The following is a 26,104-nucleotide window of genomic DNA, read 5'->3' on the forward strand; positions in this document are numbered from 1 at the left end:
ATGTAAGCTGGAAACAGCTCTGAAACTTTTTTATTTTAATAAATATTGACATACTTAAGTATACCTGAATTACCAAAGTATAACTTACAGAAATGTTTACAAATCATGAATTTTCACAAACTGAACAAACCTATGTAACCACCTTCCAGATCAAGAAACAGAACATTACCAATACCCCAGAAGGTATGGGTTGTCTGTCTTTCTCTTACTGGTTTATAAGAATTCTTTACATATTTTGTTGGTTATATGCATTGCTAAGATCATCTCCCATTCAGTGTTTTTTTTTTTTCCTTTAACTTTTTTGCTTTTTTACTTCCTAAATGACTTGCTAAACAGAAGTTCTTTTTTAATGTAGTCCAATTTATCAATTGTTTTCCTTAAAGTGAATGTCTTTTGTGACTTGCTTAAGAAATCTCTGGTTGTTCCAATATCAAGAATAAAATCTTCCTCTGTCATCTTATAGAAACTTTATTGATTTACGTTTCACATTTAGACCTAAGAGCCACTTGGAAATACTTGCTTTATATAGTTTGAGGTTGGGGCCAAGACTCATTTTTTTTCCTTAAGTGAATAAACCATCTGACCTAGCCCAAGTTACGGAAAAGACCATCCTTTCCTCACTGCTCTGTAATGTAAGCACTGTCATAAAACAAATGTTTATCTACACGTGTGAGTCAGTTTCTGAACTTCATTTTCCACAGTCCGAACTGTCTAGTCTTAAGCCAACCCCATACAGTCTCATCTAAGTATTTTTTTAAATATCCATTTTTTTAAATTTGTTTATTTATTTTTGGCTGTGTTGGGTCTTTGTTGTGGCGCTCAGGCTTTCTCTAGTTGCGGCGAGCGGGGGCTACTCTTCGTTGTGGTGCACGGGCTTCTCATTGCGGTGGTTTCTTGTGTTGCGGAGCATGGGCTCTAGGTGCGCAGGCTTCAGTAGCTGTGGCTCGCGGGCTCTAGAGCGCAGGCTCAGTAGTTGTGGCGCACGGGCTTAGTTGCTCCGCGGCATGTGGGATCTTCCCGGACCAGGGCTCGAACCCATGTCCCCTGCATTGGCAGGCGGATTCTTAACCACTGTGCCACCAGGGAAATCCTCATCTAAACTTTGAGTTCTTCTTTCAGGGTCCTTCTTTCTTCATGATTTACCGTTAAATACCCCTACTTAATCATTTCCTAAATGGATGTCTTTTAGGTATTCTTGGCACTCTTCCCTTTTTTAACATTATGCTCCACAGTATGAGCATAACAAGAGTCTCCATGATGGAATATACAGGCTGACTTAGCTACACAGTTGGTAAACTCTGCAAAAAACTCACTCGACCTTTTAGTTTTACCCTACACCAAATGGATCAACAGCCTTGGTTTCCCATTTCAGATAATAAAATAAAATTTTCAGTTTACTCAGTTACTATAACGGCAATATTTTCTACCTAAAAAGAGCTACGCATTAACTGACTGACTGACTGACTGACTGAATTAATGAATGAATGAATAATAATGATGACTATGTCTAATTTCTTTCATTCAACAGTAGCTATTCAAGTTTCTAAAACTTCTATCCTCCCAAACAATACCAGACTCCTGTCTAATACATACTAGAAGCTAACTTAACATCTTTTGACACAAAATAACACTTACCTGACTGAGAGAAGAGACAGAGCTCTCATGACCATGGTTCTGGCCAGAAGAACCTGAGCAGCAGCAGTCACTCTCCTTAAAGCCACCACCCGGTCATGAGGGTTTGCTAAGGCAGCTGCCTGTTCACCTAATGTTATTCTCCCGGAGGAACTCTTTTCTACAGAGCCATGGCAACCTGAAAAAAATACCATTTTGCTTAGTTTATAAGAAGGTAAGAAAAAAAATAGCCGGACTACTGAAAAAATTTTCCATTCTACCTAGGTTCTAGGCTACCAGGAAATAAAGCAAATCAATGTGTTTTGCTCATCTGGAACTTTGTTATACAGAAAATTGCTTGGGAGAAGTGGACACTTCTAAGTCAATAATCTATTATAGGAAAAATATGATTCTTAAATTTTTTTGGTTTTATTTATTTTTGCTCATGTATCACTTCTACTGATATTAACAAATACAGTAAAGATATAGTTTTTAAAATATGCTTTGAGTACACATAAAGGGCTGAGTCACCAGTACTGCGCCAATTCTTTATTTAGTATTCCATACAGCAAAATGTTACCATACCCTCGCACCGAAATTAAAAAATACTGCAAAATGGTTTTTATTCATTCCCAGGTTTCTCTTAACACAAAGTTTAAAACAAACAAAAAACCCCCTACATTTTATAAATTTTCATCACTTCAATATTTTATAAAAAGAAAATATCAGAAACTTAATATTATACTAGACCTTCAAAACATTAGAATAACTGGCCAAAGATACTTGATGGGATAGGAAATGTTGAACCCTTATTATTATTAACCTTTACCTTATTATTATTATTTACTTTTCTAAGAAGCAAATTAATACAGACTCTATAAAATCCATGCCAATCAGCATTTCAAGTTTACCTATTTGCATCAGAGTCTCTTCCATACTGTTGGTCGCTGTTACCATTGCTACTGATGCTCCCAACGGATCACTGTCAGGGAACTGGACTGGTTCTGGTACAATGCGGCGGTCGTTTAAACCAAGTGGTCCAGCGAGTAATTCAAACTCTTCTTCACCCGTTAGCTTTTCCTCTTCATCAACATCCAACATGTCCCAGTCTTCTGGAATTTAAATAAAGAAGTGTATGGTATGTGAATATAAACATGAAATAACTCTGCTGGCAATGGTTATTGTGAGATATGTCTAAAATGCAGATGGACTGAAAGCCGAGCGCCTACAAAATGAACCACAGCACCATCTCCTGGTGACCCAACCAAACTGCACTCCTGGGTTAGAGTGAGACTAAGGGAAAGGGAGGCAGAGCAGTCAAATCCATTTAAACCAAAAGCACATGTTACAATTGGTAATGGAGGTTTCAACTAATAAAAAATATCATTATGGGGCCAACAAAATGTTCTTGACCCTGTCCGTAATCATTAGGAAATGAGTTACTTCAAACAAGTGAATGCTCCAGATAAACTGATGCTCACTTCAACTTTTTATCTTTTACTTTCCTCAATTAGGATGGAAATTCAAAATGTACTACATACTTTCCCTACTTTGAAAAAATATGTATGCCACCCGAAATTAACATTCTGTGGCAAAGCTAGTATTAGGACCCAGGTCTTTTTCCTTTGACTTTTAAAGCTAGGGCTGTTGCTACCAAACTATCTTGAACTTTTGGGGGGAAGTTTAAGTTAACATGTACATAAATACAAACAAACACATGAAGGTAAGTTTTAGTAACAGATGTTAAGCAGAAGGTACATACAAAAATACATGTGAAATAAAGAAGCTCTCACAACAACTACCTTCATACACACTGTCCTGCTTGCCAATTAGATCTGGAGCTTGTCCCTTGTACCTGCACCAAACACGAAGAACATTGTGTTTTTATATAAAACAGTTAGTGCCCCAAAGTGCAAATTATGTCATTAGGACATTTTAAAAAGTCATTAATAAAGCAACACAAAATTTAAAAAGTGTGTTTCATGTTATGGGCTAATGTAATAAAAACTATTGGTATTAAGTGTTTACAAAATCAATGACTATTTTACCAAAATACTGGGGAGGTTTCTAGGTTACCTACATAAGGCTTTTAATCAAAACCTATTCCAGAACGTCTTAAAGACTTTAATAGTTGACAATAAGGGCAAAAACCCTACTCAATAGCAAACAGTTGCTATTCAAGGGTATAAAGAAGTAATATTTTCATGGAAGCTCATTTAATCTAAACAGTCTATATTTTTCAGCAAGAAAAAAGACCTTAAGATGTCAAAACTATGGTGAGAAACACCAAAGAAAAAAATTGAACATAAGCCTCCTGAAGGTTAAAGCAAGGGTCCCACTCACAACTTGACAACAAATTAAAGGTTAACACAGTCAAGCTCTGGTGAAGAACCTGAGGCCATACCACTGTTCCCAGACTACAGGCTCCCACCTCTGGCAGGAACTTGAATTCTTCCACCTCCCTCATCCTTGTCCCCAATTCAGCAATCACAGGTCTTTATAAAGGAAAGGTTAAAGGTTACTCCTCACATAAAAAAAGCTACAATTCCCATGTCTTAATGAGAGATACTTTATATACTTCGATCAGAGGGTATGGTTATCTATCCAATTTCAAGGTACCTTTCAGAACTTGTTGCCTTGGATTTGGTCTTCAGGGCTAAGTACTTTTCCCTGCAGCTGCCACATAGCAGGTAGTATGGATTTCCACTCCCACATTCACCACCGAACCAGCCATCCACATAGGAGCCGTTGCTGCGATAGCCCTGGCGGTTTGCACTGCGCCCACAGCCTGGGTGATTTCTCTTCATGTGCTGATTGAAGCTGACAACACTGCACTCACACAGTTCACATACCACCACTTCTTCCCTGTCTTCAGACTCACAAACATGCTGCACAAAATAATTTCATATCAAATTATTAGTCAAGTTAACATAAAATTAAGAAGAGGTAAAAAACATCATTTATTATATTAAATTAACAACTTTGTTTACATATGCTGGAATATTTGCAAGATGTTCATCAAGGCTATATAACGAAGCTCTTTCAAATTAAAATCCAGATCACACAGTCTGAAGGTGTTCTTTGCCCCTTCCTCACACTAGTAAGTGACAATAAAAGTAACTGACTATCCTACTGAGAAAAAAGTTATTAATAAAAATGACAATCTGCCCCATCTCAAATGATTTAAAATCCCTCCAATGAAAACTACTTTCATCTGACCATAACATGCATATCTATTTTCTGAATTTCTAAGAAGTCATTTGGATTCATTTATCTTATTAACATAATATGGTATATGCTCTTTCCTATAGAACTTATACCTGTGAACTTCTCAGTTTCCCTGCTACAAAAAGTGTAATGCTAAACAATGTAAACATACAAACCCATCATGTACCCTGCCCTTGGATGGAGGCATTTACAAGATCTAGGTGGCACTGGTTCCTAGAATGAGGCATTACAGTGATTAAATAGAACCTATAAAGAAGAAGAGCATGCATTCAGATAGCAAGGTAAGCACAGTAGCCATGTTAAACACCCAGCAGAGCTGACTGGGACCTGATGCCTATTTTGTAATCTATCTTTGATATCAGAAATCAAATTATCACAGCACGGCTCTATTCATCTAGTCTGGGGAGAGAAGCAATAAAATCGCACAGAGAAAGCAACAAGAGAGACTTTTTCTTACTAGTTTGTAGGTATCAAAGTAACCTCAAGTGTTAAAGCCCCAAACTTTAGGATGAGATGTCAGACTTTTCCGAGTGTTACAACTCTAGGAAATGCTGTTATTAGTAAGCTGTATGAACAGGAGGGCAGGAAAATAAGTCAGAGCAGCCCCCGCTGCAGTCACACACACCCAGGTAGGCCAATCCAGTACCTCTGGGATCCACATTCCCAGAATATCGTTGTCACTGGTCAGGTCTTGTCCAAACATAGCTTCCATCGCTTCATCATCAAGATCAATTTCCAATTCCTCATCTAAATTAAAGTCATACAATGCCCCTGGGTCTTGCTGCAAAGATATTCCTTCTCTCCGACTTTGATTCCTATGGGCCTGCACAGAGCGGTATAACCCCGCTCAGAACAAAACAAGAAAGGCATTTTATTTGCATGTATAAAATAATTCTGAATATTTTGCCAGTTCTTAACTGCCATACAATGCAGGTGAGAGCCTACCTCAGCTGACTTACTGGATTCCAAACCACAGACATAAAACTTTACCTAACATATATATATATACATATATTCCTCTTCTGTGAAATGGGGATAATAGTATTCATCCCTTGCAGAGCTGCTGACAGGTTTAAATAAGATAATCTATGTAAAATATTTCATAATGTTTGTTATATAGAAGAACACTCAATAAATATGGGCTGTTATTATCCTTTTAGTTTTTTTTTTTTTGTCAGTCGCTTTCATTAAATATTAAATACACATCCTATATGTTCTAAGACAGTCTCAGTTTTTGTTTCCATAAATTACTGAATCATTATTTACGTTTTAATAGTTCAAAGATTAAACTCTGTTTTGACAAATGACATATTCTAGATTTTAGTTTGGAAAATATATTCCCTATAATTTAAATTTCACATGCCCAGAACATAATCTTAAAAATATTTACTAAGAAAAAAAAAATATTTACTAAGGTAATGAAAAAAATATATCTTTGCTTATCTGGGCCTTACCTAGTAGTGAAGCCCTAAAATTCACAAAGTACATCAGAAAAGCCAGTGCCTACTTTGGCACAGTGCTCTTTCTAGCTCCTTCTCATCAGTGATGCCTTAAACATGCATCTTCACTTCTTAAATTATAAGTATTTTGAGGGCAGAGAGAGCATTTATGAAATTTCTCAATATTTACAAGTGACCAGTATAGCCTTCTTCACCCAGAGGGAACTTAAAAATAAATCTATGATTTAAATTATGTAATCTGTGATTAAATTATGTAAATCTGTGATTTAAATTATGTAAAATTATATAAATGCATAGAAAGTAATATGCAAATAGTTGCTCTTTTAATGTGGAGGTACTGAATACTTAGTATCATTAGTTTACATCTTCTTTAATGTTGCTTTTACATTTACTTTAAAATATAAACAAACTATGTAATACTTTCACCAAGAGAAGGATGTGAAACATACACTTACCTGCTCTTGCTAGCAATGTTCGAGCAGCTAAATCAAACTTGTGCCTTCTTGTAACTGCTGAGCGACCCCTAGCGGGTGGTCCACTTCCAGAAGCTGCATTCTCTACATGATCCAGATTATCAGGGCTAAAAGAGCAAGTTTGAAAGCAACACACATTTTTAAAAATCATCATGAACAGAAAACACAGGTGCAAGCTTGCTTGTAGTACTTTTTCCTCCAAATACTATCGAGAACAAAATATGTTTGTTTGTTTGTTTGTTTTGCGGTACGCGGGCCTCTCACTGCTGTGGCTTCTCCCGTTGCAGAGAACAGGCTCCGGACGCGCAGGCCCAGCGACCATGGCTCACGGGCCCAGCCGCTCCGCGGCATGTGGGATCTTCCCGGACCGGGGCACAATCCCATGTCCCCTGCATCAGCAGGCGGACTCTCAACCACTGCGCCACCAGGGAGGCCCCAAAATATGTTTTGAAACATATCTTTTGTGTCTGGCTTATAAATATGTCATATTGCCCTGAGCAATAATTTTATCTGGTTTTGAAATATACCAACAATGAAATTACGCTTAATGCAAGTTTAAATTCAAATGAGGTCAATGGCCTTAACTAAATCCTAAATGATTAAATACTTAAAAATTGAAACGATTGGGAATCCTTGCCTTGGAAAAACATATTTCAAAATAAGTTATGAAAATATTCATTAAGCTTGTCAGAAAAAGTCTGCATATTAATATAAGACAAGAGCCCCCCATATAACTTCATGAGCTAAAATGAAACGAAGATTTAAAGTCATAAGAAGTGCTGAAGGGGGAGGATTTTAGAAAGAATTACAGAATATTTTATTACATTTCTTTTTAGGCTAGGCATTATCAGAGAATTCATTTCACAACTTTAAAAGGGGGGGGTATTGTACTGGATATTAAAAACTAAAGAAGAAATGAAAATATAACCCGTATTAAGAGACAGAAAAGATTTAAAAGTCCATTTCTATTGAATGTACTACTTTAAGTCAATTTATATTAAAATGAACATTCTAGTTTATATCTCTTAGTAAGATAAAATTATTTTAACAGCATGTTTACTTTATTTCAGAATAAACTTATTTTAGTTTCTTCTTTTCAGCAATTTTATATTAAAATTATTTCCTTATTTTCATAAAAACATCATTCAAGTCAAAACCTGTCATGTCATTCTGTTAAGGGTGCTTCACAGAAACATAAGCTTGTAACTGAAATGTCCACCTTTTCATCTCTCTCTAGTTATCAACCTTATATACCATTAGAAGCATCTATGAAGGGACATAATGGGGTTCTTGAGGTACCATTTATAACACATGGAATAGAAATATGGAAATTGGAATTTCACCTTTCACTAAAGCCTTCCTCCATTTCAGCAGCATCAGCTGATGGTATGTCTCCTGGTGACTGCAAATAGCAGGGATCATTTGACTTCCCACCACTGCCTACAACTGTGGCTCCATGCCTTGAGTCGGCTGTGCTGCCTGACTGGGGCTCCTCCTCATCCTCATGCCCAGGGTGCTCTATCATCCACATGGCAAGGACAGTGATGTTCTGGGCATCAGCCTCTCCTCGAGCACCTGAACAGGGGGGAAAAAAGGTCTAATACTGACTTTGGGCAAAATAATTAGTTATCAGTTTAAGACTGTCTGCTATGTTGCCACTGTAACTGAATCTTGCGTTAAAAATCTTACAAACCTTTATAGCCTCTTAAAAAACATACTGCCTTTAATAAAGATGGTGCTTCTCATAACTGCATATAATGATACATAAAAAGTTACAGTAAGAAAAATAAAAGGAATACAAATTGGAAAAGAAGAAGTAAAACGGTCACTGTTTGCAGATGACATCATACTATACATAGAAAATCCTAAAGATGCCACCAGAAAACTACTAGAACTAATCAATGAATTTGGTAAGGTTGCAAGATACAAAATTAATGGACAGAAATCTCTTGCATTCCTATACACTAACAATGAAAGATCAGAAAGAGAAATGAAGGAAACACTCCCATTTACCATTGCAACAAAAAGAATAAAATACCTAGGAATAAACCTACATAAGGAGGCAAAAGACCTGGACTCAGAAAACTATAAAACACTGATGAAAGAAATCAAAGATGACACAAACAGATGGAGAGATATACCGTGTTCCTGGATTGGAAGAATCAATATTGTGAAAATGACTATTCTACCCAAAGCAATCTACAGGTTCAATGCAATCCCTATCAAATTACCAAATGGCATTTTTCACAGAACTAGAACAAAAAATTTCACAATTTGTATGGAAACACAAAAGACCCCGAACAGCCAAAGCAATCTTGAGAAAGAAAACAGAGCTGGAGGAATCAGGCTCCCCAACTACAAAGCTACAGTAATCAAGACAGCAAGGTACTTGCACAAAAACAGAAATATAGATCGAAGGTACAGGATAGAAAGCCCAGAGATAAACCCATGCACCTGTGGTCACCTAATCTATGATAAAGGAGGCAAGAATAAACAATGGAGAAAAGACAGCCTCTTCAGTAAATGGTGCTGGGAAAACTGGACAACTACCTGTGAAAGAATGATATTACAACACTCCCTAACATCACATACAAAAATAAATTCAAAATGGATTAAAGACCTAAATGTAGGACTGGACATGATAAAACTCTTAGAGGAAAACATAGGAAAAACACTCTTTGACATAAATCATATCAAGATCTTTTATGACTCACCTCCTAGAGTAATGAAAATGAAAACAAAAATAAGCAAATGGGACCTAATGAACCTTAAAAGCTTTTGCACAGCAAAGGAAACCATAAACAAGACGAAAAGACAACCCACACATTGGGAGAAAATATTTGCAAATAAAGCAACGGACAAAGGATTCATCTCCAAAGTATACAAACAGCTCATGCAGCTCAGTATCAAAAAAACAAACAACCCAATCAAAAAGTGGGCGGAAGACCTAAGTAGACATTTCACCAGAGAAGACATACAGATGGCCAAGAGGCACATGAAAAGATGCTCAACATCACTAATCATTAGAGAAATGCAAATCAAAACTTCAGTGAGGTATCACCTCACACCAGTCAGAATGGTCATCATCAAAAAGTCTACAAACAATAAATGCTGGATAGGGTGTGGAGAAAAGGGAACCCTCCTGCACTGTTGGTGGGAATGTAAATTGATACAGCCACTATGGAGAACAGTACGGAGGTTCCTTAAAAAACTAAAAATAGAATTACCATATGACCCAGCAATCTCACTACTGGGCATATACCCTGAGAAAACTGTAATTCAAAAAGACACATGTATCCCAATATTCACTGCAGCACTATTTACAATAGCCAGGACATGGAAGCAACCTAAATGTCCATTGACAGAGAAATGGATAAGAAGATGTGGTGCATATATATAAAGAAATATTACTCAGCCATAAAAAGAAATGAAACTGGGTCATTTGTAGAGATGTGGATGGACCTAGAGTCTGTCATACAGAGTGAAGTGAAGTAAGTCAGAAAGAGAAAAACAAATATCAAATATTAATGCATATACGTGGAATCTAGAAAAATGGTACAGATGAACCTGTTTGCAGGGCAGGAATAGAAACACAGACGTAGAGAATGGACATGTGGACACAGGGGGGAAGAGGAGGGTGAGATGAGTTGGGAGATTAGGTTTGACATAAATACACTACCATGTATAAAACAGATAGCTAGTGGGAACCTGCTGTAGAGCACAGGGAGCTCAGCTCGGTGCTCCGTGATGACCTAGATGGGTGGGATGGGGAGAGCGGGGAGGTCCAGCAGGGAGGGGACATATGTATACATATAGCTGATTCACTTCACTCTACAGCAGAAACTAACACAACATTGTAAAGCAATTATACTCCAATTAAAAAAACATTAAAAAAAAATTATACTACCTGTGGCTTCCATGGCTTTTGCAATCTGCCGGAGAGAGAACCCCATTTCCAACAAGGGTACTGCAATTGCTGGAGGAGGAGGAGAAGTTGAAAGTCTACTGCTTGGGTCTGACAAGGCTGAGACAAAAGAAAGAGAAGTCCTAAATATCACTATATGCCATGAATAAAAAGTATTCTTATAGTAACCATAATTCCCAATTTTCTTAATAGTGTCCAAATATAATGAAATGTTACTCTACTAAGAATTCTCTAGTAACTAAATATGATTAAATCTGATATAGCTTTTAAAGGTTTTTCTTAAAGATAAACTAGCTATTATGAAACAAACCTGCTGAAAAAAATGTTTAATGTTTTCTTTTTTAAAAATAGTTTCCTACTGACAAAAAATTTCAAGCTTTACAAAAATTTGTAAGAATAGTACAAAGAATTCTTTTACCCTTGAACCACTGGAGAGTAAGTAGCAGACATAATGCTCCATCTTCCCTGAATACATTAATATATTACTCTTACAAATAACAACATTCTCCTGTATAACCACAAGGCAACTATCAAAGTCAGGAAATTAACAATTATCATCTAATCCAGATTCCATTCTAGTTGCAAGGAAAGTCCTGATAATGTTCTTTACAGCAAAGGATCCAATCCAGGATCATCTTTACATTTAATTTTCATGTCTCTTCAGTCTCCTTCACTTTGATACTTTGAAGATTCCAGGCCAGTTATAGGGTAGAAAGTCCCTCAATCTGATGTCTGCTGTTTCCTCATGATTAGACTCAGGTTGTGCATTTTGGCAGGAGAAGCACAAAACTGATGTTGCCCTCTTCTTACTGCATTCTATTAGATGGTTCATGATTTCATGTTGTCCCATTATGATGGGTCTGACAAGGTTAACTTGATGATGTTAACTTTGATCACTTGGGTGAAGCTGGTATCTGCCAGGTTTCTCCACTGTAAAGGTACTCTTTTTTTAATTTTCTTTGTAATTAATAAGTATTTGTGGGAAAACACTATGAGAATAAGTAAATATCTCATTCTTCATCAGTTTCACTCTGCATCCATTTATGCTTACTGGCTGAATTAATTATCATTACAATGGTTGACAAAATGATGGGGTTTTTTAAGTCCATCATTGCTTTCAGATTCATCAGTTGGTATTCCGCTCTAAAGCAAAGCTTCTCCTTTCTCCATCAGTATAGGGTTATGGATTCTCATTGCATTCATGAGTTATTATCTGTTATTGTAATTATTATTTATTTTTATGCCCCAAATCTCCCAGATTTGGCCAGTGGATGCCCCTTCACTCTGATTTCTATATCCTTCCAGCCTGTGCCCATCATTCTCTGAGTACTTTGTCACCTTATGGCACAAGCTATTCTAGGCTCATCTCACACTGAGACCTGAAATCAGCCATTTCTCTCTCAGAAGATCAAGGTTCCTTCTAGTAGAGAGTGGTATTTAAAAGATAGGATCTTGGCACTAGGTGTGTGTACTGCTACTGAAGCATCACTGTCCCAAGGCCCTCTCAGTGGACAGCTGCCAGTGGAGGCCCTCTTCACTCTATATGGTTCTGACACCTAGTGCCAGGCCATGTGGACACTTCTTTGCCCCACTTGGACTCCAAAACCTTATACCAGGCCACTCCCCACACACATGAGGTGTTTATTTTCACCCCAATCTGGCTCTGACAACCCATACTGGACTACCATGCCACGCACCTCCCATACTCTGCTGGCATGAATGCCTCCCTAGCTTGGCCCCACTTAATGGCTTTCAAATTGAATTAGTAAGGAAGAAGGGGAGGAGGGAAAGAGGGAAGGATGGAGGGAGGGAAGACTATACCTCTCATTTTTGCTTAAAAAAATGTCATTACTGCTACAGTGGTGATAGCCCTGATATATCTGATGGACTTCTTGCCACGGTAGAGTAACAGAGACTAGATTTACCCTCACCTTAAACAACTAAAAAAACAGACAAAAATTATCACAGAACAGTCTGCAGATATTGGACAATAGGTAGTGTAGGACGGTGATCCCTGAGAGAAGAGAATCAAATGAGGCAAGGTGTACAACTGCCTTAGCTTACTGCCTGGAAAGAATTTCCCAAACTGCAGGTCAAGGAGGGTAAATTCAAGCCAAACTCAATGGTCTCTCTGAATGGCGGAGACAGAGTAGAGAGTTCAAAAGTGGCTAGAATTCACAGGGCAGAATCCAGAAAGGGGAGATCTGTATGGAAAGAGGACAGCTACATAGATAGAGAACTCCAGAAATGCGCAGAGGGTCCTCTGCCCCTCAAGTCCTCAGCTGATGCTAATACAGCAACTATCCAAAGCTAGGGAAAGAATCACCAAGAAGTAGCAGGCAGAACAATCCTTAGAGCTCACATAGGGCTGGGAAGTTTGTGTTACAACAAGCCAGAATGAAAAAACTTTGTAATGCATAAGGTATTAGATAGAATACTAAACAAACTAAAGGCTGTCCTGGTCCCACCTAACAAAGCTTAAAAGGAAGCCTTGAAAGAATCAAATTGTTTTCAAGTTACTTAACTGAATTCTAGAACAAAGTTTAAGTATAATACAATTAACGAAATACAAAATATCCAGCACCCAACTAGGTAAAATTCACAATGTCTGGTACCCAATGAAAAATTACCAAACGTGCAAAGAAACAAGAAAACACAATTCAAGATGAGGACAAAAATTAATAGAAACAGATCTAGAAATAATTGATAAATTAAGTACCACAGACATTAAAACAGATACTATAAATACACTTGGTTCTCGTTAATTGTGGATTCCCTATCTGCCAATTAATCTACTCCTTTAAGTTAATTTGTAACTCCAAAATCAATACTCATGGCACTTTCACAGTCATTCACATGCACAGGGTGACCAAAAAATTCAGTCTTCTGATGCATTTGTTCCCAGCTGAGGTCAAACAAGGTGATGCTCTGTATTCTTGTTTCAGCTCTCAGACTATAACAAGTGTCCTTTCATGCTATTTAGTGTTACTTCTTTTGCATTTTTTGCGCTTTTTGTTGGTGATTTCATTGTTTAAAATGGCCCCCAAGTATAGTGCTGAAATGCTGTCTAGTGTTCCTAAGTGCAAGAAGGCTAAAATGTGCCTTACGGAGAAAATATGAGTGTTAAGCTTCACGCAGGCATGAGTTAATAGTGTTGCTGGCCATGAGTTCAATGCTAATGAATCAACAACACATATTAAATATGATGTCTTTAAATTGAAACACACATAAAATAAGGTTATATATTGATCAGTTGACAAAGTGTGACCAGAAGCTCACAGAAACCTAGCCCTGTATTTTCCCTAGGGAACAATGGTTCAGTTTTCACTAATTCTGTGTTCACAGAATATAACTGTTTTAATAATGAGAACTGTTATTCCATGTATTCTTTAAGGCAGAGGAAAGACTGAGTATGTTAAAAAAGACATGGGAGATTTAAAAAAAAAAGACATATACGGAACTTTTAGAAAACTACAATATCTGAAGGGAAACATACACTGGATGGGATTAAGAGCAGATTAGACACTGCAGAAGAAAATATTAGTGACCAGAAGGCACAACAATAAAAATTATCCAAAATCAAACACAGGAAAAAGAATTTAAAACAAAAACAGAGCAGAGCATCAGTGATTGTGATCTGTGGGATAACTGCAAGTGGCTTAACATACATGTAACTGGAGACACTGAAATGGAGGAGTAGTGGAACAGAAAAAAATCTGAAAAAAATAATGAATGAAAAATTTCCAAATTTAATGGACAACTTTAAACCCACATATCCAAAAAGCTCAATAAACCCCAAGCACAAGAAACATGAAAAAAACTACACCAGGGCAGATCACAATCAAATTGCTTAAGCCCAGTGATAAAAAGAAAAATCTTAAAAGCAGCCAGAGAAAAAGGCATATTACATCAACATTAGAAAGGCAGAAGACTTATCACTGGAAACAATGCAAATCAGAAGACAGTAGAGCAACACCTTAAAGTACTGAAGAAAAAGAAACAACAACTGTCAATGTAGAATTCTATTCCCAGTGAAAATATTTTTTCAAAAAATTAAGGTGAAATAGACTCCTTCGGACATATAAGAGCCAAAAGAATTCATCACTAGCAGATCACTACAAGAAATGTTAAAGGAAGTCTTTAAAGCAGAAGGAAATGATACCAGATGCAAATATTGATATACATAAAAGAATAAAGAATCTCAGAACTAGAAAATATGTGAGTAAATAAAAAATACATACTTTAGTTTTTTAAAATATCTTTAAAAGATAATTGGCTATATACAGCAAAAATAATAATGTATTATGGGGCTTTATAAGATTCATAGAAGTTAAATTTATAATAACAAAAGTACAAAGGCTGCGAAAGGGGAAATGAAAGCATACTATTGTTAGATTCTTTTATTATACATGAAGTGGTATAACATTACTTGAAAGTAGACTGTGATAATTAAGAATGCATACTATAAACCTGAAAGTAATCTCTAAAAACACAACAGCAAGTATAGCTAATAAGCCAACAAAGGAGATAAAATGGAATTTTAAAAATACTCATTTAATTCAAAGGAGATAGAAAAAGAGAAAAAAGGAAACAAAGAACTGATGAGATGAAAAAAAAGATGGTAGATTTAAACCCAGCTAATAACAATAATCACAGTAAAGGTAAATGGTCTAAACATCCCAATTAAAAGGTAGAGAACGTAAGGCTGAATTTTGAAAGCTGGACCCAACTATAGGCTACCTTTAAGAAATCTACTTTAAATACAAAGACCCAAATAAGTTAAAGGTAAAATGATGGGAGAAGATAGATGATTATAAAACAAATAAAAAATTCAGAAGTGGCTACATTTATACCAGATAAAGCAGATTTAAGGGCAAACAGTATTAACACAGATAAAGAGAGTCATTTCATAACAATAAAGAGGTCAATTCATTAAGAAGATATAAGAATTCTAAATGTTTATGGACCTAAAAACAGAGCTTTAAAGTACATGAAACAAAAACTAATAAATGAAAGGGGAAATAGACAAATCCACAATTATAGTTAGAGATTTCAACACCACTCCCACAGTAATTGATAGAATAGGTAAATGAAAAATAAGTAAGGATAAAGAAGACTTGGACAACACAATCAATCAACTTGACCTAATCAACAATTTCTAGAACATACCACTCAACAGTAGCACATACACATTTTTTCCAAGTGTAAATGGAATAGTTATAAAAACAGACCATAGGGCTTCCCTGGTGGCGCAGTGGTTGAGTCCGCCTGCCGATGCAGGGGACACAGGTTCGTGCCCCGGTCCGGGAGGATCCCACAGGCCGCGGAGCGGCTAGGCCCGTGAGCCATGGCCGCTGAGCCTGCGTGTCCGGAGCCTGTGCTCCGCAACAGGAGAGGCCACAAGAATGAGAGGCCCGCGTACCGCAAAAAAAAAAAAAAAAAAAAACAGACCATATTCTGCGCCATAAAACAAGTTTCAGAAATAGAGTCACAGATGTAGAAAACAAACTTATGGTTACTGGGGGGGAAAAGGGGAAAAGGGATAAAGTGAGAGATTGGGATTGACATATAAACACTACTATATGTAAAACAGATAACTAATAAGAAGCTACTGTATAGCACAGGGAACTCTACTCAATACTCTTGAATGACCTATATGGGAAAAGAATCTAACGAAGAGTGGATATATGTATATGTATAACTGGTTCGCTTTGCTGTACATGTGAAACAAACACAACGTTGTAAATCAACTATACTCCAATAAACATTTTTTTTAAATGAATAAGCTTAAAATAGTGAATTGAACATAAGCATTTAGTTCTACTAATTCCTGAAAACCCATTAAAATGGCAGTAAAGGAAATATTTTAAATGCAGAAATCCATAAGGACTGAGAGAACAGGAAAACTGCAATAAAATTTTAGAAGTTAGAAAGCCAATGGGCAAACATAAATTGCCTCAGTGGTCCTGAGAAAACTGAATCCTCCAAGAGCAATGAGGAAAGTCAAACAACAGAACTTATTCCTCAGAATCTCAAAATGTTCAGAAATGGGGGGTAGCAGATTCTGGAAACAAAAGTGAGGCAAAAAAACAGGACTGATTGAGAGTCTAAGAAGCAATTAGAAAACGGTACAACCACTATGCGAAACTATAGGCAGTTTCTAATAAAGTTAAATATCTACCACCAAAAAATAAATAAATAAAAATAAAATAATTCAAATTATACAAGATATGTTCTTTGATGAAAATGAAATTAAATTAGAAATCAACAATAGAAAGATACCTGGAAAATCCCCTAGTATTAGGAAGCGAAATAACATACTTCCAAATAACCCATATGTCAAAGAAGTTATCAGGGGCTTCCCTGGTGGCGCAGTGGTTGAGAGTCCGCCTGCTGATGCAGGGGACACGGGTTCGTGCCCCGGTCCGGGAAGATCCCACATGCCGCGGAGCGGCTGGGCCCGTGAGCCATGGCCACCGAGCCTGCGCTCCGCAACGGGAGAGGCCACAACAGTGAGAGGCCCACATACCGCCAAAAAAAAAAAAAGAAGATATCAATGGTAAACTAGAAAGTACTTTAAACTGAATGAAAATGAAAACATAGCATTTCAAAATGTTTGGATTGCAGCAACATCAGTGCTTAGAGGGAAATTAACAGCATTAAAAATGCCTATATTCGAAAAGAAGAAAGGTCTAATATGACTGATGTACAGTACATTATTTCTCTCTTAAATAGCCATAATTCAATCTACAGCTTCAAAAGAGAGAAGACAGCTCAGTTTGATGGGGCAGATCCCCCTTAATTAAAATCACTCTTCTACCTTCAGTGAAGACAAAACACAATGCCCACATAATAAAGTCTCACACATATGGAATGTCAAGGTCTGGGTGTCATAGCGCATGATAGCACACGCACCTGTGCGGTTAGCTGGCCTTGCTGACTGGGAATCAGGAGAAGTTAAGCTTTGCCTCCTTCCTACTTCATCAGAAGGAGAGGTTGGTAACGATGATATTGGAGGAGTCTGTGCACGACGTGTGGGAAGTACAGTGGTAGTTGGGTAACTAGAGAACATTTGCCTTTAAGAAAACAACAATGGTTAGCACAGAAATCCAATTAGAAAATAATGTATACATCACAATCTTCTTACAGAAGAATATGAGACCTGGAAAACTATACAAGTTAGCTATAGTTTAATTGGGGAGAGGGAAGAGAGACTCCACAGTTTTAAAAATCATTACCTCATAGGATGCTTTTACTATAAAAGTAATACCTTTTCATGTGTTCAGCAAAATGAAAGCAACATAGCAGGTGGGGGGAATACAGCAATCAACAAAATAGATTTTTAAAAGATCTCTGCCTTCATGCAGCTTTCCTTCTACTATAATACCAAGGTGACAGGGGTATTTTGGTAGGCATATAGTAGTTAGAGAATAAAGAAGACTTTTAAAGATAGATAAATTATAAGTTACTTCAGATACATACATTCGCTATAGCCATGAAATTATTCACATGGATTCAAAGTGAGAGTCTATAGGTAAGTTACGGAAAGAAAAGATAAGTGCCCAGCCACCCAACACAAATGAAAAACAGCGTATGAATGATATGTCAGCTGTGTAGAGGGGTAAAGGTACAGGAGAAGCAGCCCCTCTCACGCTGACAAGGCAGACACTGGCTAAAAAATAAGTCCAGGAAGATCCTCACTGAGCGACTGCTCTTTAGATTTGTCCAACAGAACTAGTAACTTTTTAAGCATCAAAAGAGCACTGTCAACCCAGTCAAGCAACTGTGATATGATGGTATCCACATAGGGGGCCGTTGTTCCCTGATTTTTCTTGTATTAAATGATGTTGAGCCAGGCAGAGACAACTGCAGCTCTACTACAGTCCTAGCCAATAGCAGGGAAATGCAGACTAAGAGGAAAGAAGGAGTCACAGGCCTGGTGAATGTCTCTGGGAGCAAGGGAGCATTATTTTACCATTGAATTCCATGCCTATGGAGTGTGAAAGGCAACAAAGAGTCACAGTGTTACTGATTCTCTGTGGATGCCTTGAATTCTGTAATTGCCAGAAGGATTAAAAACCATATTAGAATATCCTATCACTCTTCTCTTCCTCCTTTCTTGAACAGAAGCACTTCCTGGAACTGTGTTACTTAAGTGAGAGAGCTAAGAGGCAGATGTGTGGGGACCGGCCACTGGTAGCTACTTGGATTAGCGCTCCTTCTGTCTAAGACCAGAGCAATAATTCTTAATGTGTGAGCTGAAACTCACTGCATCAGAATCTCTGGAGAAACTTAATTCAAATGCAAACTAGGTGCCACACCAGACCTACTGAATGCGACTTGCTAGGGAATACAGCCCCAGACATGTGAAAAGCTTCCCAGGTGGCTCTTGTGCACACCAAAATTTTAGACTCATTACAATAATAGCCACTCTCTCTCCTATCCTCTAAGATGTGTTTACACACTGGAAACAATAATGACCTATCAATTAAGGGAAGGGGGGAAAGAAATAAGAAAAAGGGAGACTATTCTGCTTCCCTTCATTTCACTTAAGCCCTCGTTAAGAGAGCTCACAAAAGTCTCTCCCTAAAGATTTTCACTCAAAGGTTTTTATTTTATGTATACATCTGGTAAACTGAAGCAAAAAGAAACTTAAGCATTCTTTGGAATTTATGAGTCTACTAAAATAGGGCTGGATGAAGAAGATCATAAGACATGCTCTTTCATTTGAAAAGTAGACTTGTTTGACCTTATAGAAAGAATAAAAGTATAGTTAAAGAATTATGCTTAAAAGGAAAACACCAAGAAGAGAAAATCGTTTTTCTGGAGGTAAGCTCTTTCTTGAGGCTCTAATATTCAAAATATAAGTATTTACCTTTGGAGGAAAAAAAATATTCAAAAGCCTAGCCAAAAAAAAAAAAAAGATCATTATAAGAAGGTAGAGTACTACAGTACCTGATTGTCAGTGGTACTGCTGATTAGATCTGGGACCACCACTAACTGGCTGAGAGACTTTGGGCAAGTCATCAAACTTCTGAGGGACACTTGCAACTTCAGTAAAATGAGTTTGACTATATGATCTCTTGGGTTCCCTCTAGCTCTAGAATGCCTTGACTTAGTTGGACACATTCTTCACAAGAGAACAACTGTGTGTTTAGAACCATAGGCATCAATATGGCAGACATTAAAGTCAACTTCCCTACCTGAGAAGACTAAGTGGCATCACTCCTGGGGACTCAGATGCAGGCACCGTTTCTGTGTCAGTGACTGGAGTGGTGGCAGTTGTGGTGTCCTCCAGTGAGCTGCTCATAAAGGATGTTGTACTCGAGGCTGATGGGCTAGTGGTAACTGGCGTCTGTGCCTGTTGGGCTTGGTCACTTTCTTCAGCTTGTTGATCAATCTCTATAAACCAAGATTAAGGTTAAGAAAGTAGTAAGGATTTGTTTTTTCAAAAGTGACGAGGGAATGGGAAACTTTTAATTTGGAAAGCTTCTAAATATATTTCATAAGTATCAATTTCTGCAAAAGATTTACAGAAAAAAATGTTCTTATATATATACATCCTGTATTCACTATTGTACTCGTTATAGACTCTGCAGACAATAATGTAACAAGCCCTTGTAATTACTCATTTCTTATTTTAGAGAAGTGCTCTTAAAAACAAACAAGTTTCACTTTTGTTTGTTAAGATTTAACCAGAGGTTCTCTAAAGATCATTAAAACTGTGTTTCCTTAGCACTTTGATTTTGATGCCTATCTTTAGTCTTTAAACAAGCAAAGATGAAGATATGTAAATACAAGAATAATAAAAACCTAAACAGAAACTCCATGTTCTAAAAATGACAGTTCTTCACAAAATAAACTACTCCCAAGAGTTTAAAAAAAAAAAAAAAAGTTAAAATGTCTAAGGGCTTACAAATATTTGTAATTTTTCTTATCTGGTAAGGGAGCCTACAAATAAACATAATCAAGATGGCAGTTGTTACAAATAGAGAGCTAATTCTATTTGGCTTGCTAAATGACGAAGTACTTTTCATAATCATGATCTTAGCACTCCTATTTATATGCACCACACACCTCTCTCTTCCTACTTACTATCTAAGCTAAAAAAGCAAGAAGGGGAGTAAGGGAAAAGGGAAAAGAAGAGGAAGAGGAAGGGAAGGAAGAAAAAAAGAATGGAAGCACCATGAAGGCAGGTGACTTTGTTTTGTTCACTGTTGACTCCCCAAAATCTAGAATAGTACCTGGCACACTGTAAGCACTCAGTAAACGTTTACTGAATGAACCTCATTTTTATCTCAGAATTCATATTATCCCCAAAGGTGAGGATAAAAGATAAAACAAGGTTTTTTACACACAATATATAGTCTATGAAAGTAGTACTTTAAAAAGTCCTTTAAAATGTCTCTGAGAAGTTATCAGAATAATATATATATTGAATCAGATCAGTAAATACATGAGTACCTTCTGTGGCATGAGTTAAATTTCAGTTTTATGAAATGTAATAATTATTAAGTTCTAATACTTGCATAGGTTTAAAATAGAAAATTATAGGTACAGGCACACCTCGGAGATATTGCGGGTTTGGTTCCAGATCACTGCAATAAAGCAAATACGGCAATAAAGTGACTTTTTGGTTTCCCAGTACATCTAAAAGTTATGTTTACACTATACTGTAGTCTGTTAAGTATGCAACAGCATTATGTCTTAAAAAAACCCCAAAAAACCAATGTACATATCTTAATTGAAAAATACTTCATTGCTAAAGAACGCTAACCATCATCTAAGCCTTCAGCAAGTCACAGTAGCAACATCAAAGATCACTGATCACAGATCACCATAAGAAACATAATAATGATGAAAAAGTTTGAAATATTGTGGAATTACCAAAATGTGACAGAGACACAAAGCAAGCAAATGCTGTTGGAAAAATGGCACTGAAAGACGTGCCTAACCCAGGGTTGCCACAAACCTTCAATTTGTAAAAAATGCAGTATCTGCGAAGCGCAATAAAATGAGGTATGCCTGTAGACAGATGATTATTAATATAAAGAAACAGAAAGGAACTGTTTTCCTTGCAAAGGAAATGTGAAAATTGCTTTGGCCAAAAAAAAACCAAAACAAAACTTATAAGTTTTTAATAGAATATATCACTTCTGACAATTATGAATAATTTCAATAGCACGGAGCACAAGTTTAAAAAATCAGATAACTTACCTTGTTTAATTTTGCCCCCAAACTGGTCTTCCAAAAGGCCATGGACCACTAACTTATAGATCATGGCTTGAGCTCGTTCCAGATCTGCTAATCCCAGGGCTCTCTTTATGGGTGACCGCATAACTGCTCGTTTCACCATGTGGCGCATCAAGAACTGAAGGGCTGCACGCATCTCCACATCTTCATGAACAACTGGAGAGCTCGCACAGTCTGAGTTGTGGCCATTTTCAGCCAGAACTTTTGGTATCAGCAACAGTTCCGCATATTTACTACAGCCAAGAAGAGCACTAAGTGATTTCATAGCACCGAGGTAGAGATAGGACAGCTGGACTGCTCTGATTTCTGACTGGGCTATGTCATGGTTTTTGGATATGTGTTCGTGATTTTTTCTTTTTCCTTCTGTTATTTGATGTTGGGATTCCACACCTGGCACTGTTGAATCTAAAGAAAATGAAGCTATTTCGTTTTCTGATTTGGAGCTTGTGGTACCCTGACTTTTAACATCATCAGATGTTAAGCCTGTTCGTGTATCTAAAGCAGATTCACTCTCAATTTTCTGCTCAACATCCCCTTTCTCCTCAGACTCATGTCGGTGTTTCTTTTCATGTCGCTTGGTGCTCTGTTTGCCCATGTCTTCGTGAATGCCAGTCAGATATGTGAGGTCCAGCAACACAGAAGCCGTCAGGCCTCGAAATCGTGCCACGTCAAAAGGAAGCGGTTCACAGGGTTCCAGATTATACAATGGAGTATCACTAGGCGACCAAAAAGTTGGGAAGCTTTAATAAAGATCAGAATGACACAGGAAGAAGCAAGTGAGGGATAGACAAGAGGAAGGTACAGAAAATAATGTAGACAAAATACGATGTATCATGTACACAGTACAGAGAATAATCTGCACAAACTAGAGAACTCATTACAAACAGAAAAATGAATCTATTATGAGAAAATGGGGAGATGTGATGTTAAACGCAAAAGCAATGAGATGTTCATGTGCTTTCAAACAAGAATATTCATTATTATATAATATAAGCCAGGAACTGGCAAAATTTCTGTAAAGAGCCGAACAGTAAATATTTTAGGACTTGGAAGCCACATAATCTCTGTTGCAACCTTTCAACCCTGCCATCATAGTGTGAGCACAGCCACTGATAAACCTGAATGAATGTGTGTGGCTATGTAACTTTATTTACAAAAAAAGGAGCCGGGCCAGGTGTAGTATGCCGCTCCCTGATGTAAGCTATTTGGAAAGTTTGCATAATAAATCTACTTTATTATATGGGCAACGGCCATTTATAACCTGTTCCAGATAAGACTTTGTTTCATTCAAAAAAATTACTTTGTAGTCTTCAATAAATGCTTCTAATTTAATTTACGCAAAAACATGATCACGTATTTCCTGATATTCATCAAGAATTTCCATAAGTTTAAACATGTTATAATTAAACAAATTGGAACAGAAAGCTTTAGCAAGTATACAAAGTTTGGTGGCATACATTTGTTCTATTAACCGAAATCTTGGTTCTAGCTTAACTTTTCAAATCTTGTTTTCCCTTTGTGTCATTTTTCTTGTTGGTTTTAATTTAATTACTTTGCTATATCGTATTAGGCATCATAAATCCTTTCCGAAACAAGGCAAAGAATAAAAGAAAAGGCAGATACTTTCACAAGTAAAATTTTCATTGCTTTCTTAGCTTGAAGTCCATGAACTCCTGAAATTGTGTGTAAACTTCATGTATGGTTATTTTTCAGCTGAGAGGGTCCATAGCTATCATTAGATTCTAAGACAGTACCACCTCCAAAAAATACTGAAGAACCACTGTTTTGTTTTTTTGGTGTGTTTTTTTTTGCAGTACGCGGGCCTCTCACTGTTGTGGCCTATCCGGTTGCGGAGCACAGGCTCCGGACGCGCAGGCTCAGCGGCCATGGCTCACGGGCCTAGCCGCTCTGCAGCATGTGGGATCTTCCCGGACCGGGGCATGAACCCGTGTCCCCTGCATCGGCAGGCGGACTCTCAACCACTGCGCCACCAGGGAAGCCCGAACCACTGTTTTTGATACTGTCCCATGTCATATTAACAATGGAATCACTTTAAGCAGTATAATGAACAGTTACATAGTATCATCAATAAATCCATGTTTTCAAATGATATAATTCTGTACAGTCATTAGATGAGTGAGTCCCCTTATCGACTGAGATACTTGACATACTTCCTTTTAAACATACGAAGTTTCTATTTCACACAAATCCTATCTGATTGCAAACACATCTAAATGCTTTTAAGCACACAGTTTGTGCCAAATAAATGTAATTTTCATACCCATCCAACATGTTGCACACTAAGGGTATAGAAATATATGCTTAAAAAAAGGCAAGAATACTTAAAAATCACAGATAATCCAAAACCTAATTTTAGTCACTCAAAGGTTCCCATTGTACATTCAAAGCCCTCCTACATAAAATGTAACTGACAGATTTGCTGACTGGCTTTTTTCTGTCCCAATGTGTAATGGAAATGATTAAAAAGGAGGAAGCCAAATGAAAAATAGAAAGAAGGATCCCAGTTACACCTAAACTAGTGAGCTTACCATTTCTTCACAAAACAAAATAAAAACTATATATTTTACAAGCCACTAGTATTCCAAGGAACACAAGTCTGGGAAATATTCCTTTATGAAATCACAGTACTCATACCCAGATGTATGAAAAAAATTATTTTAAAAAGTTAATTGGCAGCTCACCTAAAATACATAATTACTCACTGTCCATAGGCAATGGCCCATTTCACCAATAAATACTCATTTGCTGAAAGTGTAACTCAACAAATCATACCTGATGGTAATTTCTGCTTCATCCCATTGGACTTTGGCAGACGTGCTGCCCTCCTTGACCACTCCCAGCAGTGTGGCATGGCGCCCAGTTTGCTTGTGAACACACCGACCTCCAACTCTAAGACCAGCATCAACTCCTCCTATCACTGCCAGCACGGGCCACACCTCTATGCAAAGGGTCCTCAGCTGCAGCTCTGACAGGTCAGCAAGGCCATGTCTATTGTGTTTACCTTTCTCTTCCTCTTTGCTCTCCTTCTCCTCTCTCATTTCATTTTCCTCTCGGCTTTGAACCGAGCGGCTTTTCTTTAGCTTCTGACCTGAATCTTTAATACATATCTTAATTTTGTGTAGCCTTTCCATCATTTTTTTGTTAATGCAGTAAGTCCAACGGTCTGTTCGATGAAGGATACGAATAAGCTGAATAGTGGCCTCTGCCAGCACTGCTGCTACTGGACTACAAATGGGGTCTCCTGGAAGTAAGTCTCGTGGTGTGCCACGCATCTGCATATCACAAATTTTCACCTATAAAAGAGGGTAGCAAATGTGTGATTATTAATAGTTCTCCTAAACTATTAATTCTGTAAATTATAATACTATAAATTCTAGCACATGAATCCCATGTGGAACTAGTATTTGGTCTCCTGATACATGTGTATTATACTATTGGCCCCCAATAAGGAGTGAACAAATATTACAGTTCTACTGAAGTTAGTAGCAGTATGGTCTTGTGAAATAAGCTACCCTGTCATTTAAACTGCGTGCAGTCTGTGAGCAGGAGTGCTGTTGTGGCCACCCAAAAGATAGATATAGACCAAGGTGTATGTGACTGACTCCATTTAGCACCAACCCCCACCCCCCGGAAAAGTCTTGAGGATCTATCCACTCTAGTCCTCAAGACACCAGAATAATAACGAGTCCTGGGACCATCTCATATTGTTCCAGGGGCACAAAGATAAAATCACAAGGCTAGAAAATTGGTATATTCCCAATCTGGACACGCATTTCAAATAAGACATAGAGGCTGAAAGAAGAGCAAGACTTGGGTTAAAATCTTAATTCTGTGTGTAATTTTTGGAAATCATTTAATTTCACTAACCTCAGCTTTTTCAACTGAAAAAAAAATCGGCACTAATAACAGTATCTATCTCTTACTATATTAAAGATTAAATTAGACTATGCACATAAAGTGCTTATCAGTACAGTGCCAGACACCCAGTAAATGTTCAAAAAATGTCAACTATTATTAGTATTGTTTTTTATCAGATTCTGAAGTCAGAAAAGGCTTCTGGGTAGAATAAAGTGATTGATACAAAGCCTATGGTTAAATTAATTCCTTCAAGGTTCACAAATGTTAGGGAGCAA

The 26,104-nt window shown here is 37.3% G+C and overlaps 1 protein-coding gene across 1 annotated transcript in view; it reads right to left on the reverse strand.

The window, feature by feature from the left end:
• Window positions 1-26,104, reverse strand: part of HERC1 (HECT and RLD domain containing E3 ubiquitin protein ligase family member 1) — a 215,496-nt gene that overhangs the window by 52,163 nt on the left and 137,229 nt on the right. The window contains exons 37-48 of the mRNA XM_082852538.1: window positions 24,744-25,264; window positions 21,915-22,690; window positions 19,901-20,099; window positions 17,613-17,773; window positions 10,680-10,796; window positions 8,116-8,347; window positions 6,755-6,879; window positions 5,465-5,685; window positions 4,231-4,499; window positions 3,414-3,466; window positions 2,523-2,723; window positions 1,636-1,810 (exon numbers count right to left, since the gene is read on the reverse strand). Coding sequence (XP_082708664.1) covers window positions 1,636-1,810; window positions 2,523-2,723; window positions 3,414-3,466; window positions 4,231-4,499; window positions 5,465-5,685; window positions 6,755-6,879; window positions 8,116-8,347; window positions 10,680-10,796; window positions 17,613-17,773; window positions 19,901-20,099; window positions 21,915-22,690; window positions 24,744-25,264 — 3,050 coding nt within the window. The remainder of the gene's footprint in view (window positions 1-1,635; window positions 1,811-2,522; window positions 2,724-3,413; window positions 3,467-4,230; window positions 4,500-5,464; window positions 5,686-6,754; window positions 6,880-8,115; window positions 8,348-10,679; window positions 10,797-17,612; window positions 17,774-19,900; window positions 20,100-21,914; window positions 22,691-24,743; window positions 25,265-26,104) is intronic.

The sequence above is a fragment of the Leucopleurus acutus genome (assembly GCF_964270905.1).
Source record: "Leucopleurus acutus genome assembly, chromosome: 1".
Taxonomy (NCBI): domain Eukaryota; kingdom Metazoa; phylum Chordata; class Mammalia; order Artiodactyla; family Delphinidae; genus Leucopleurus; species Leucopleurus acutus.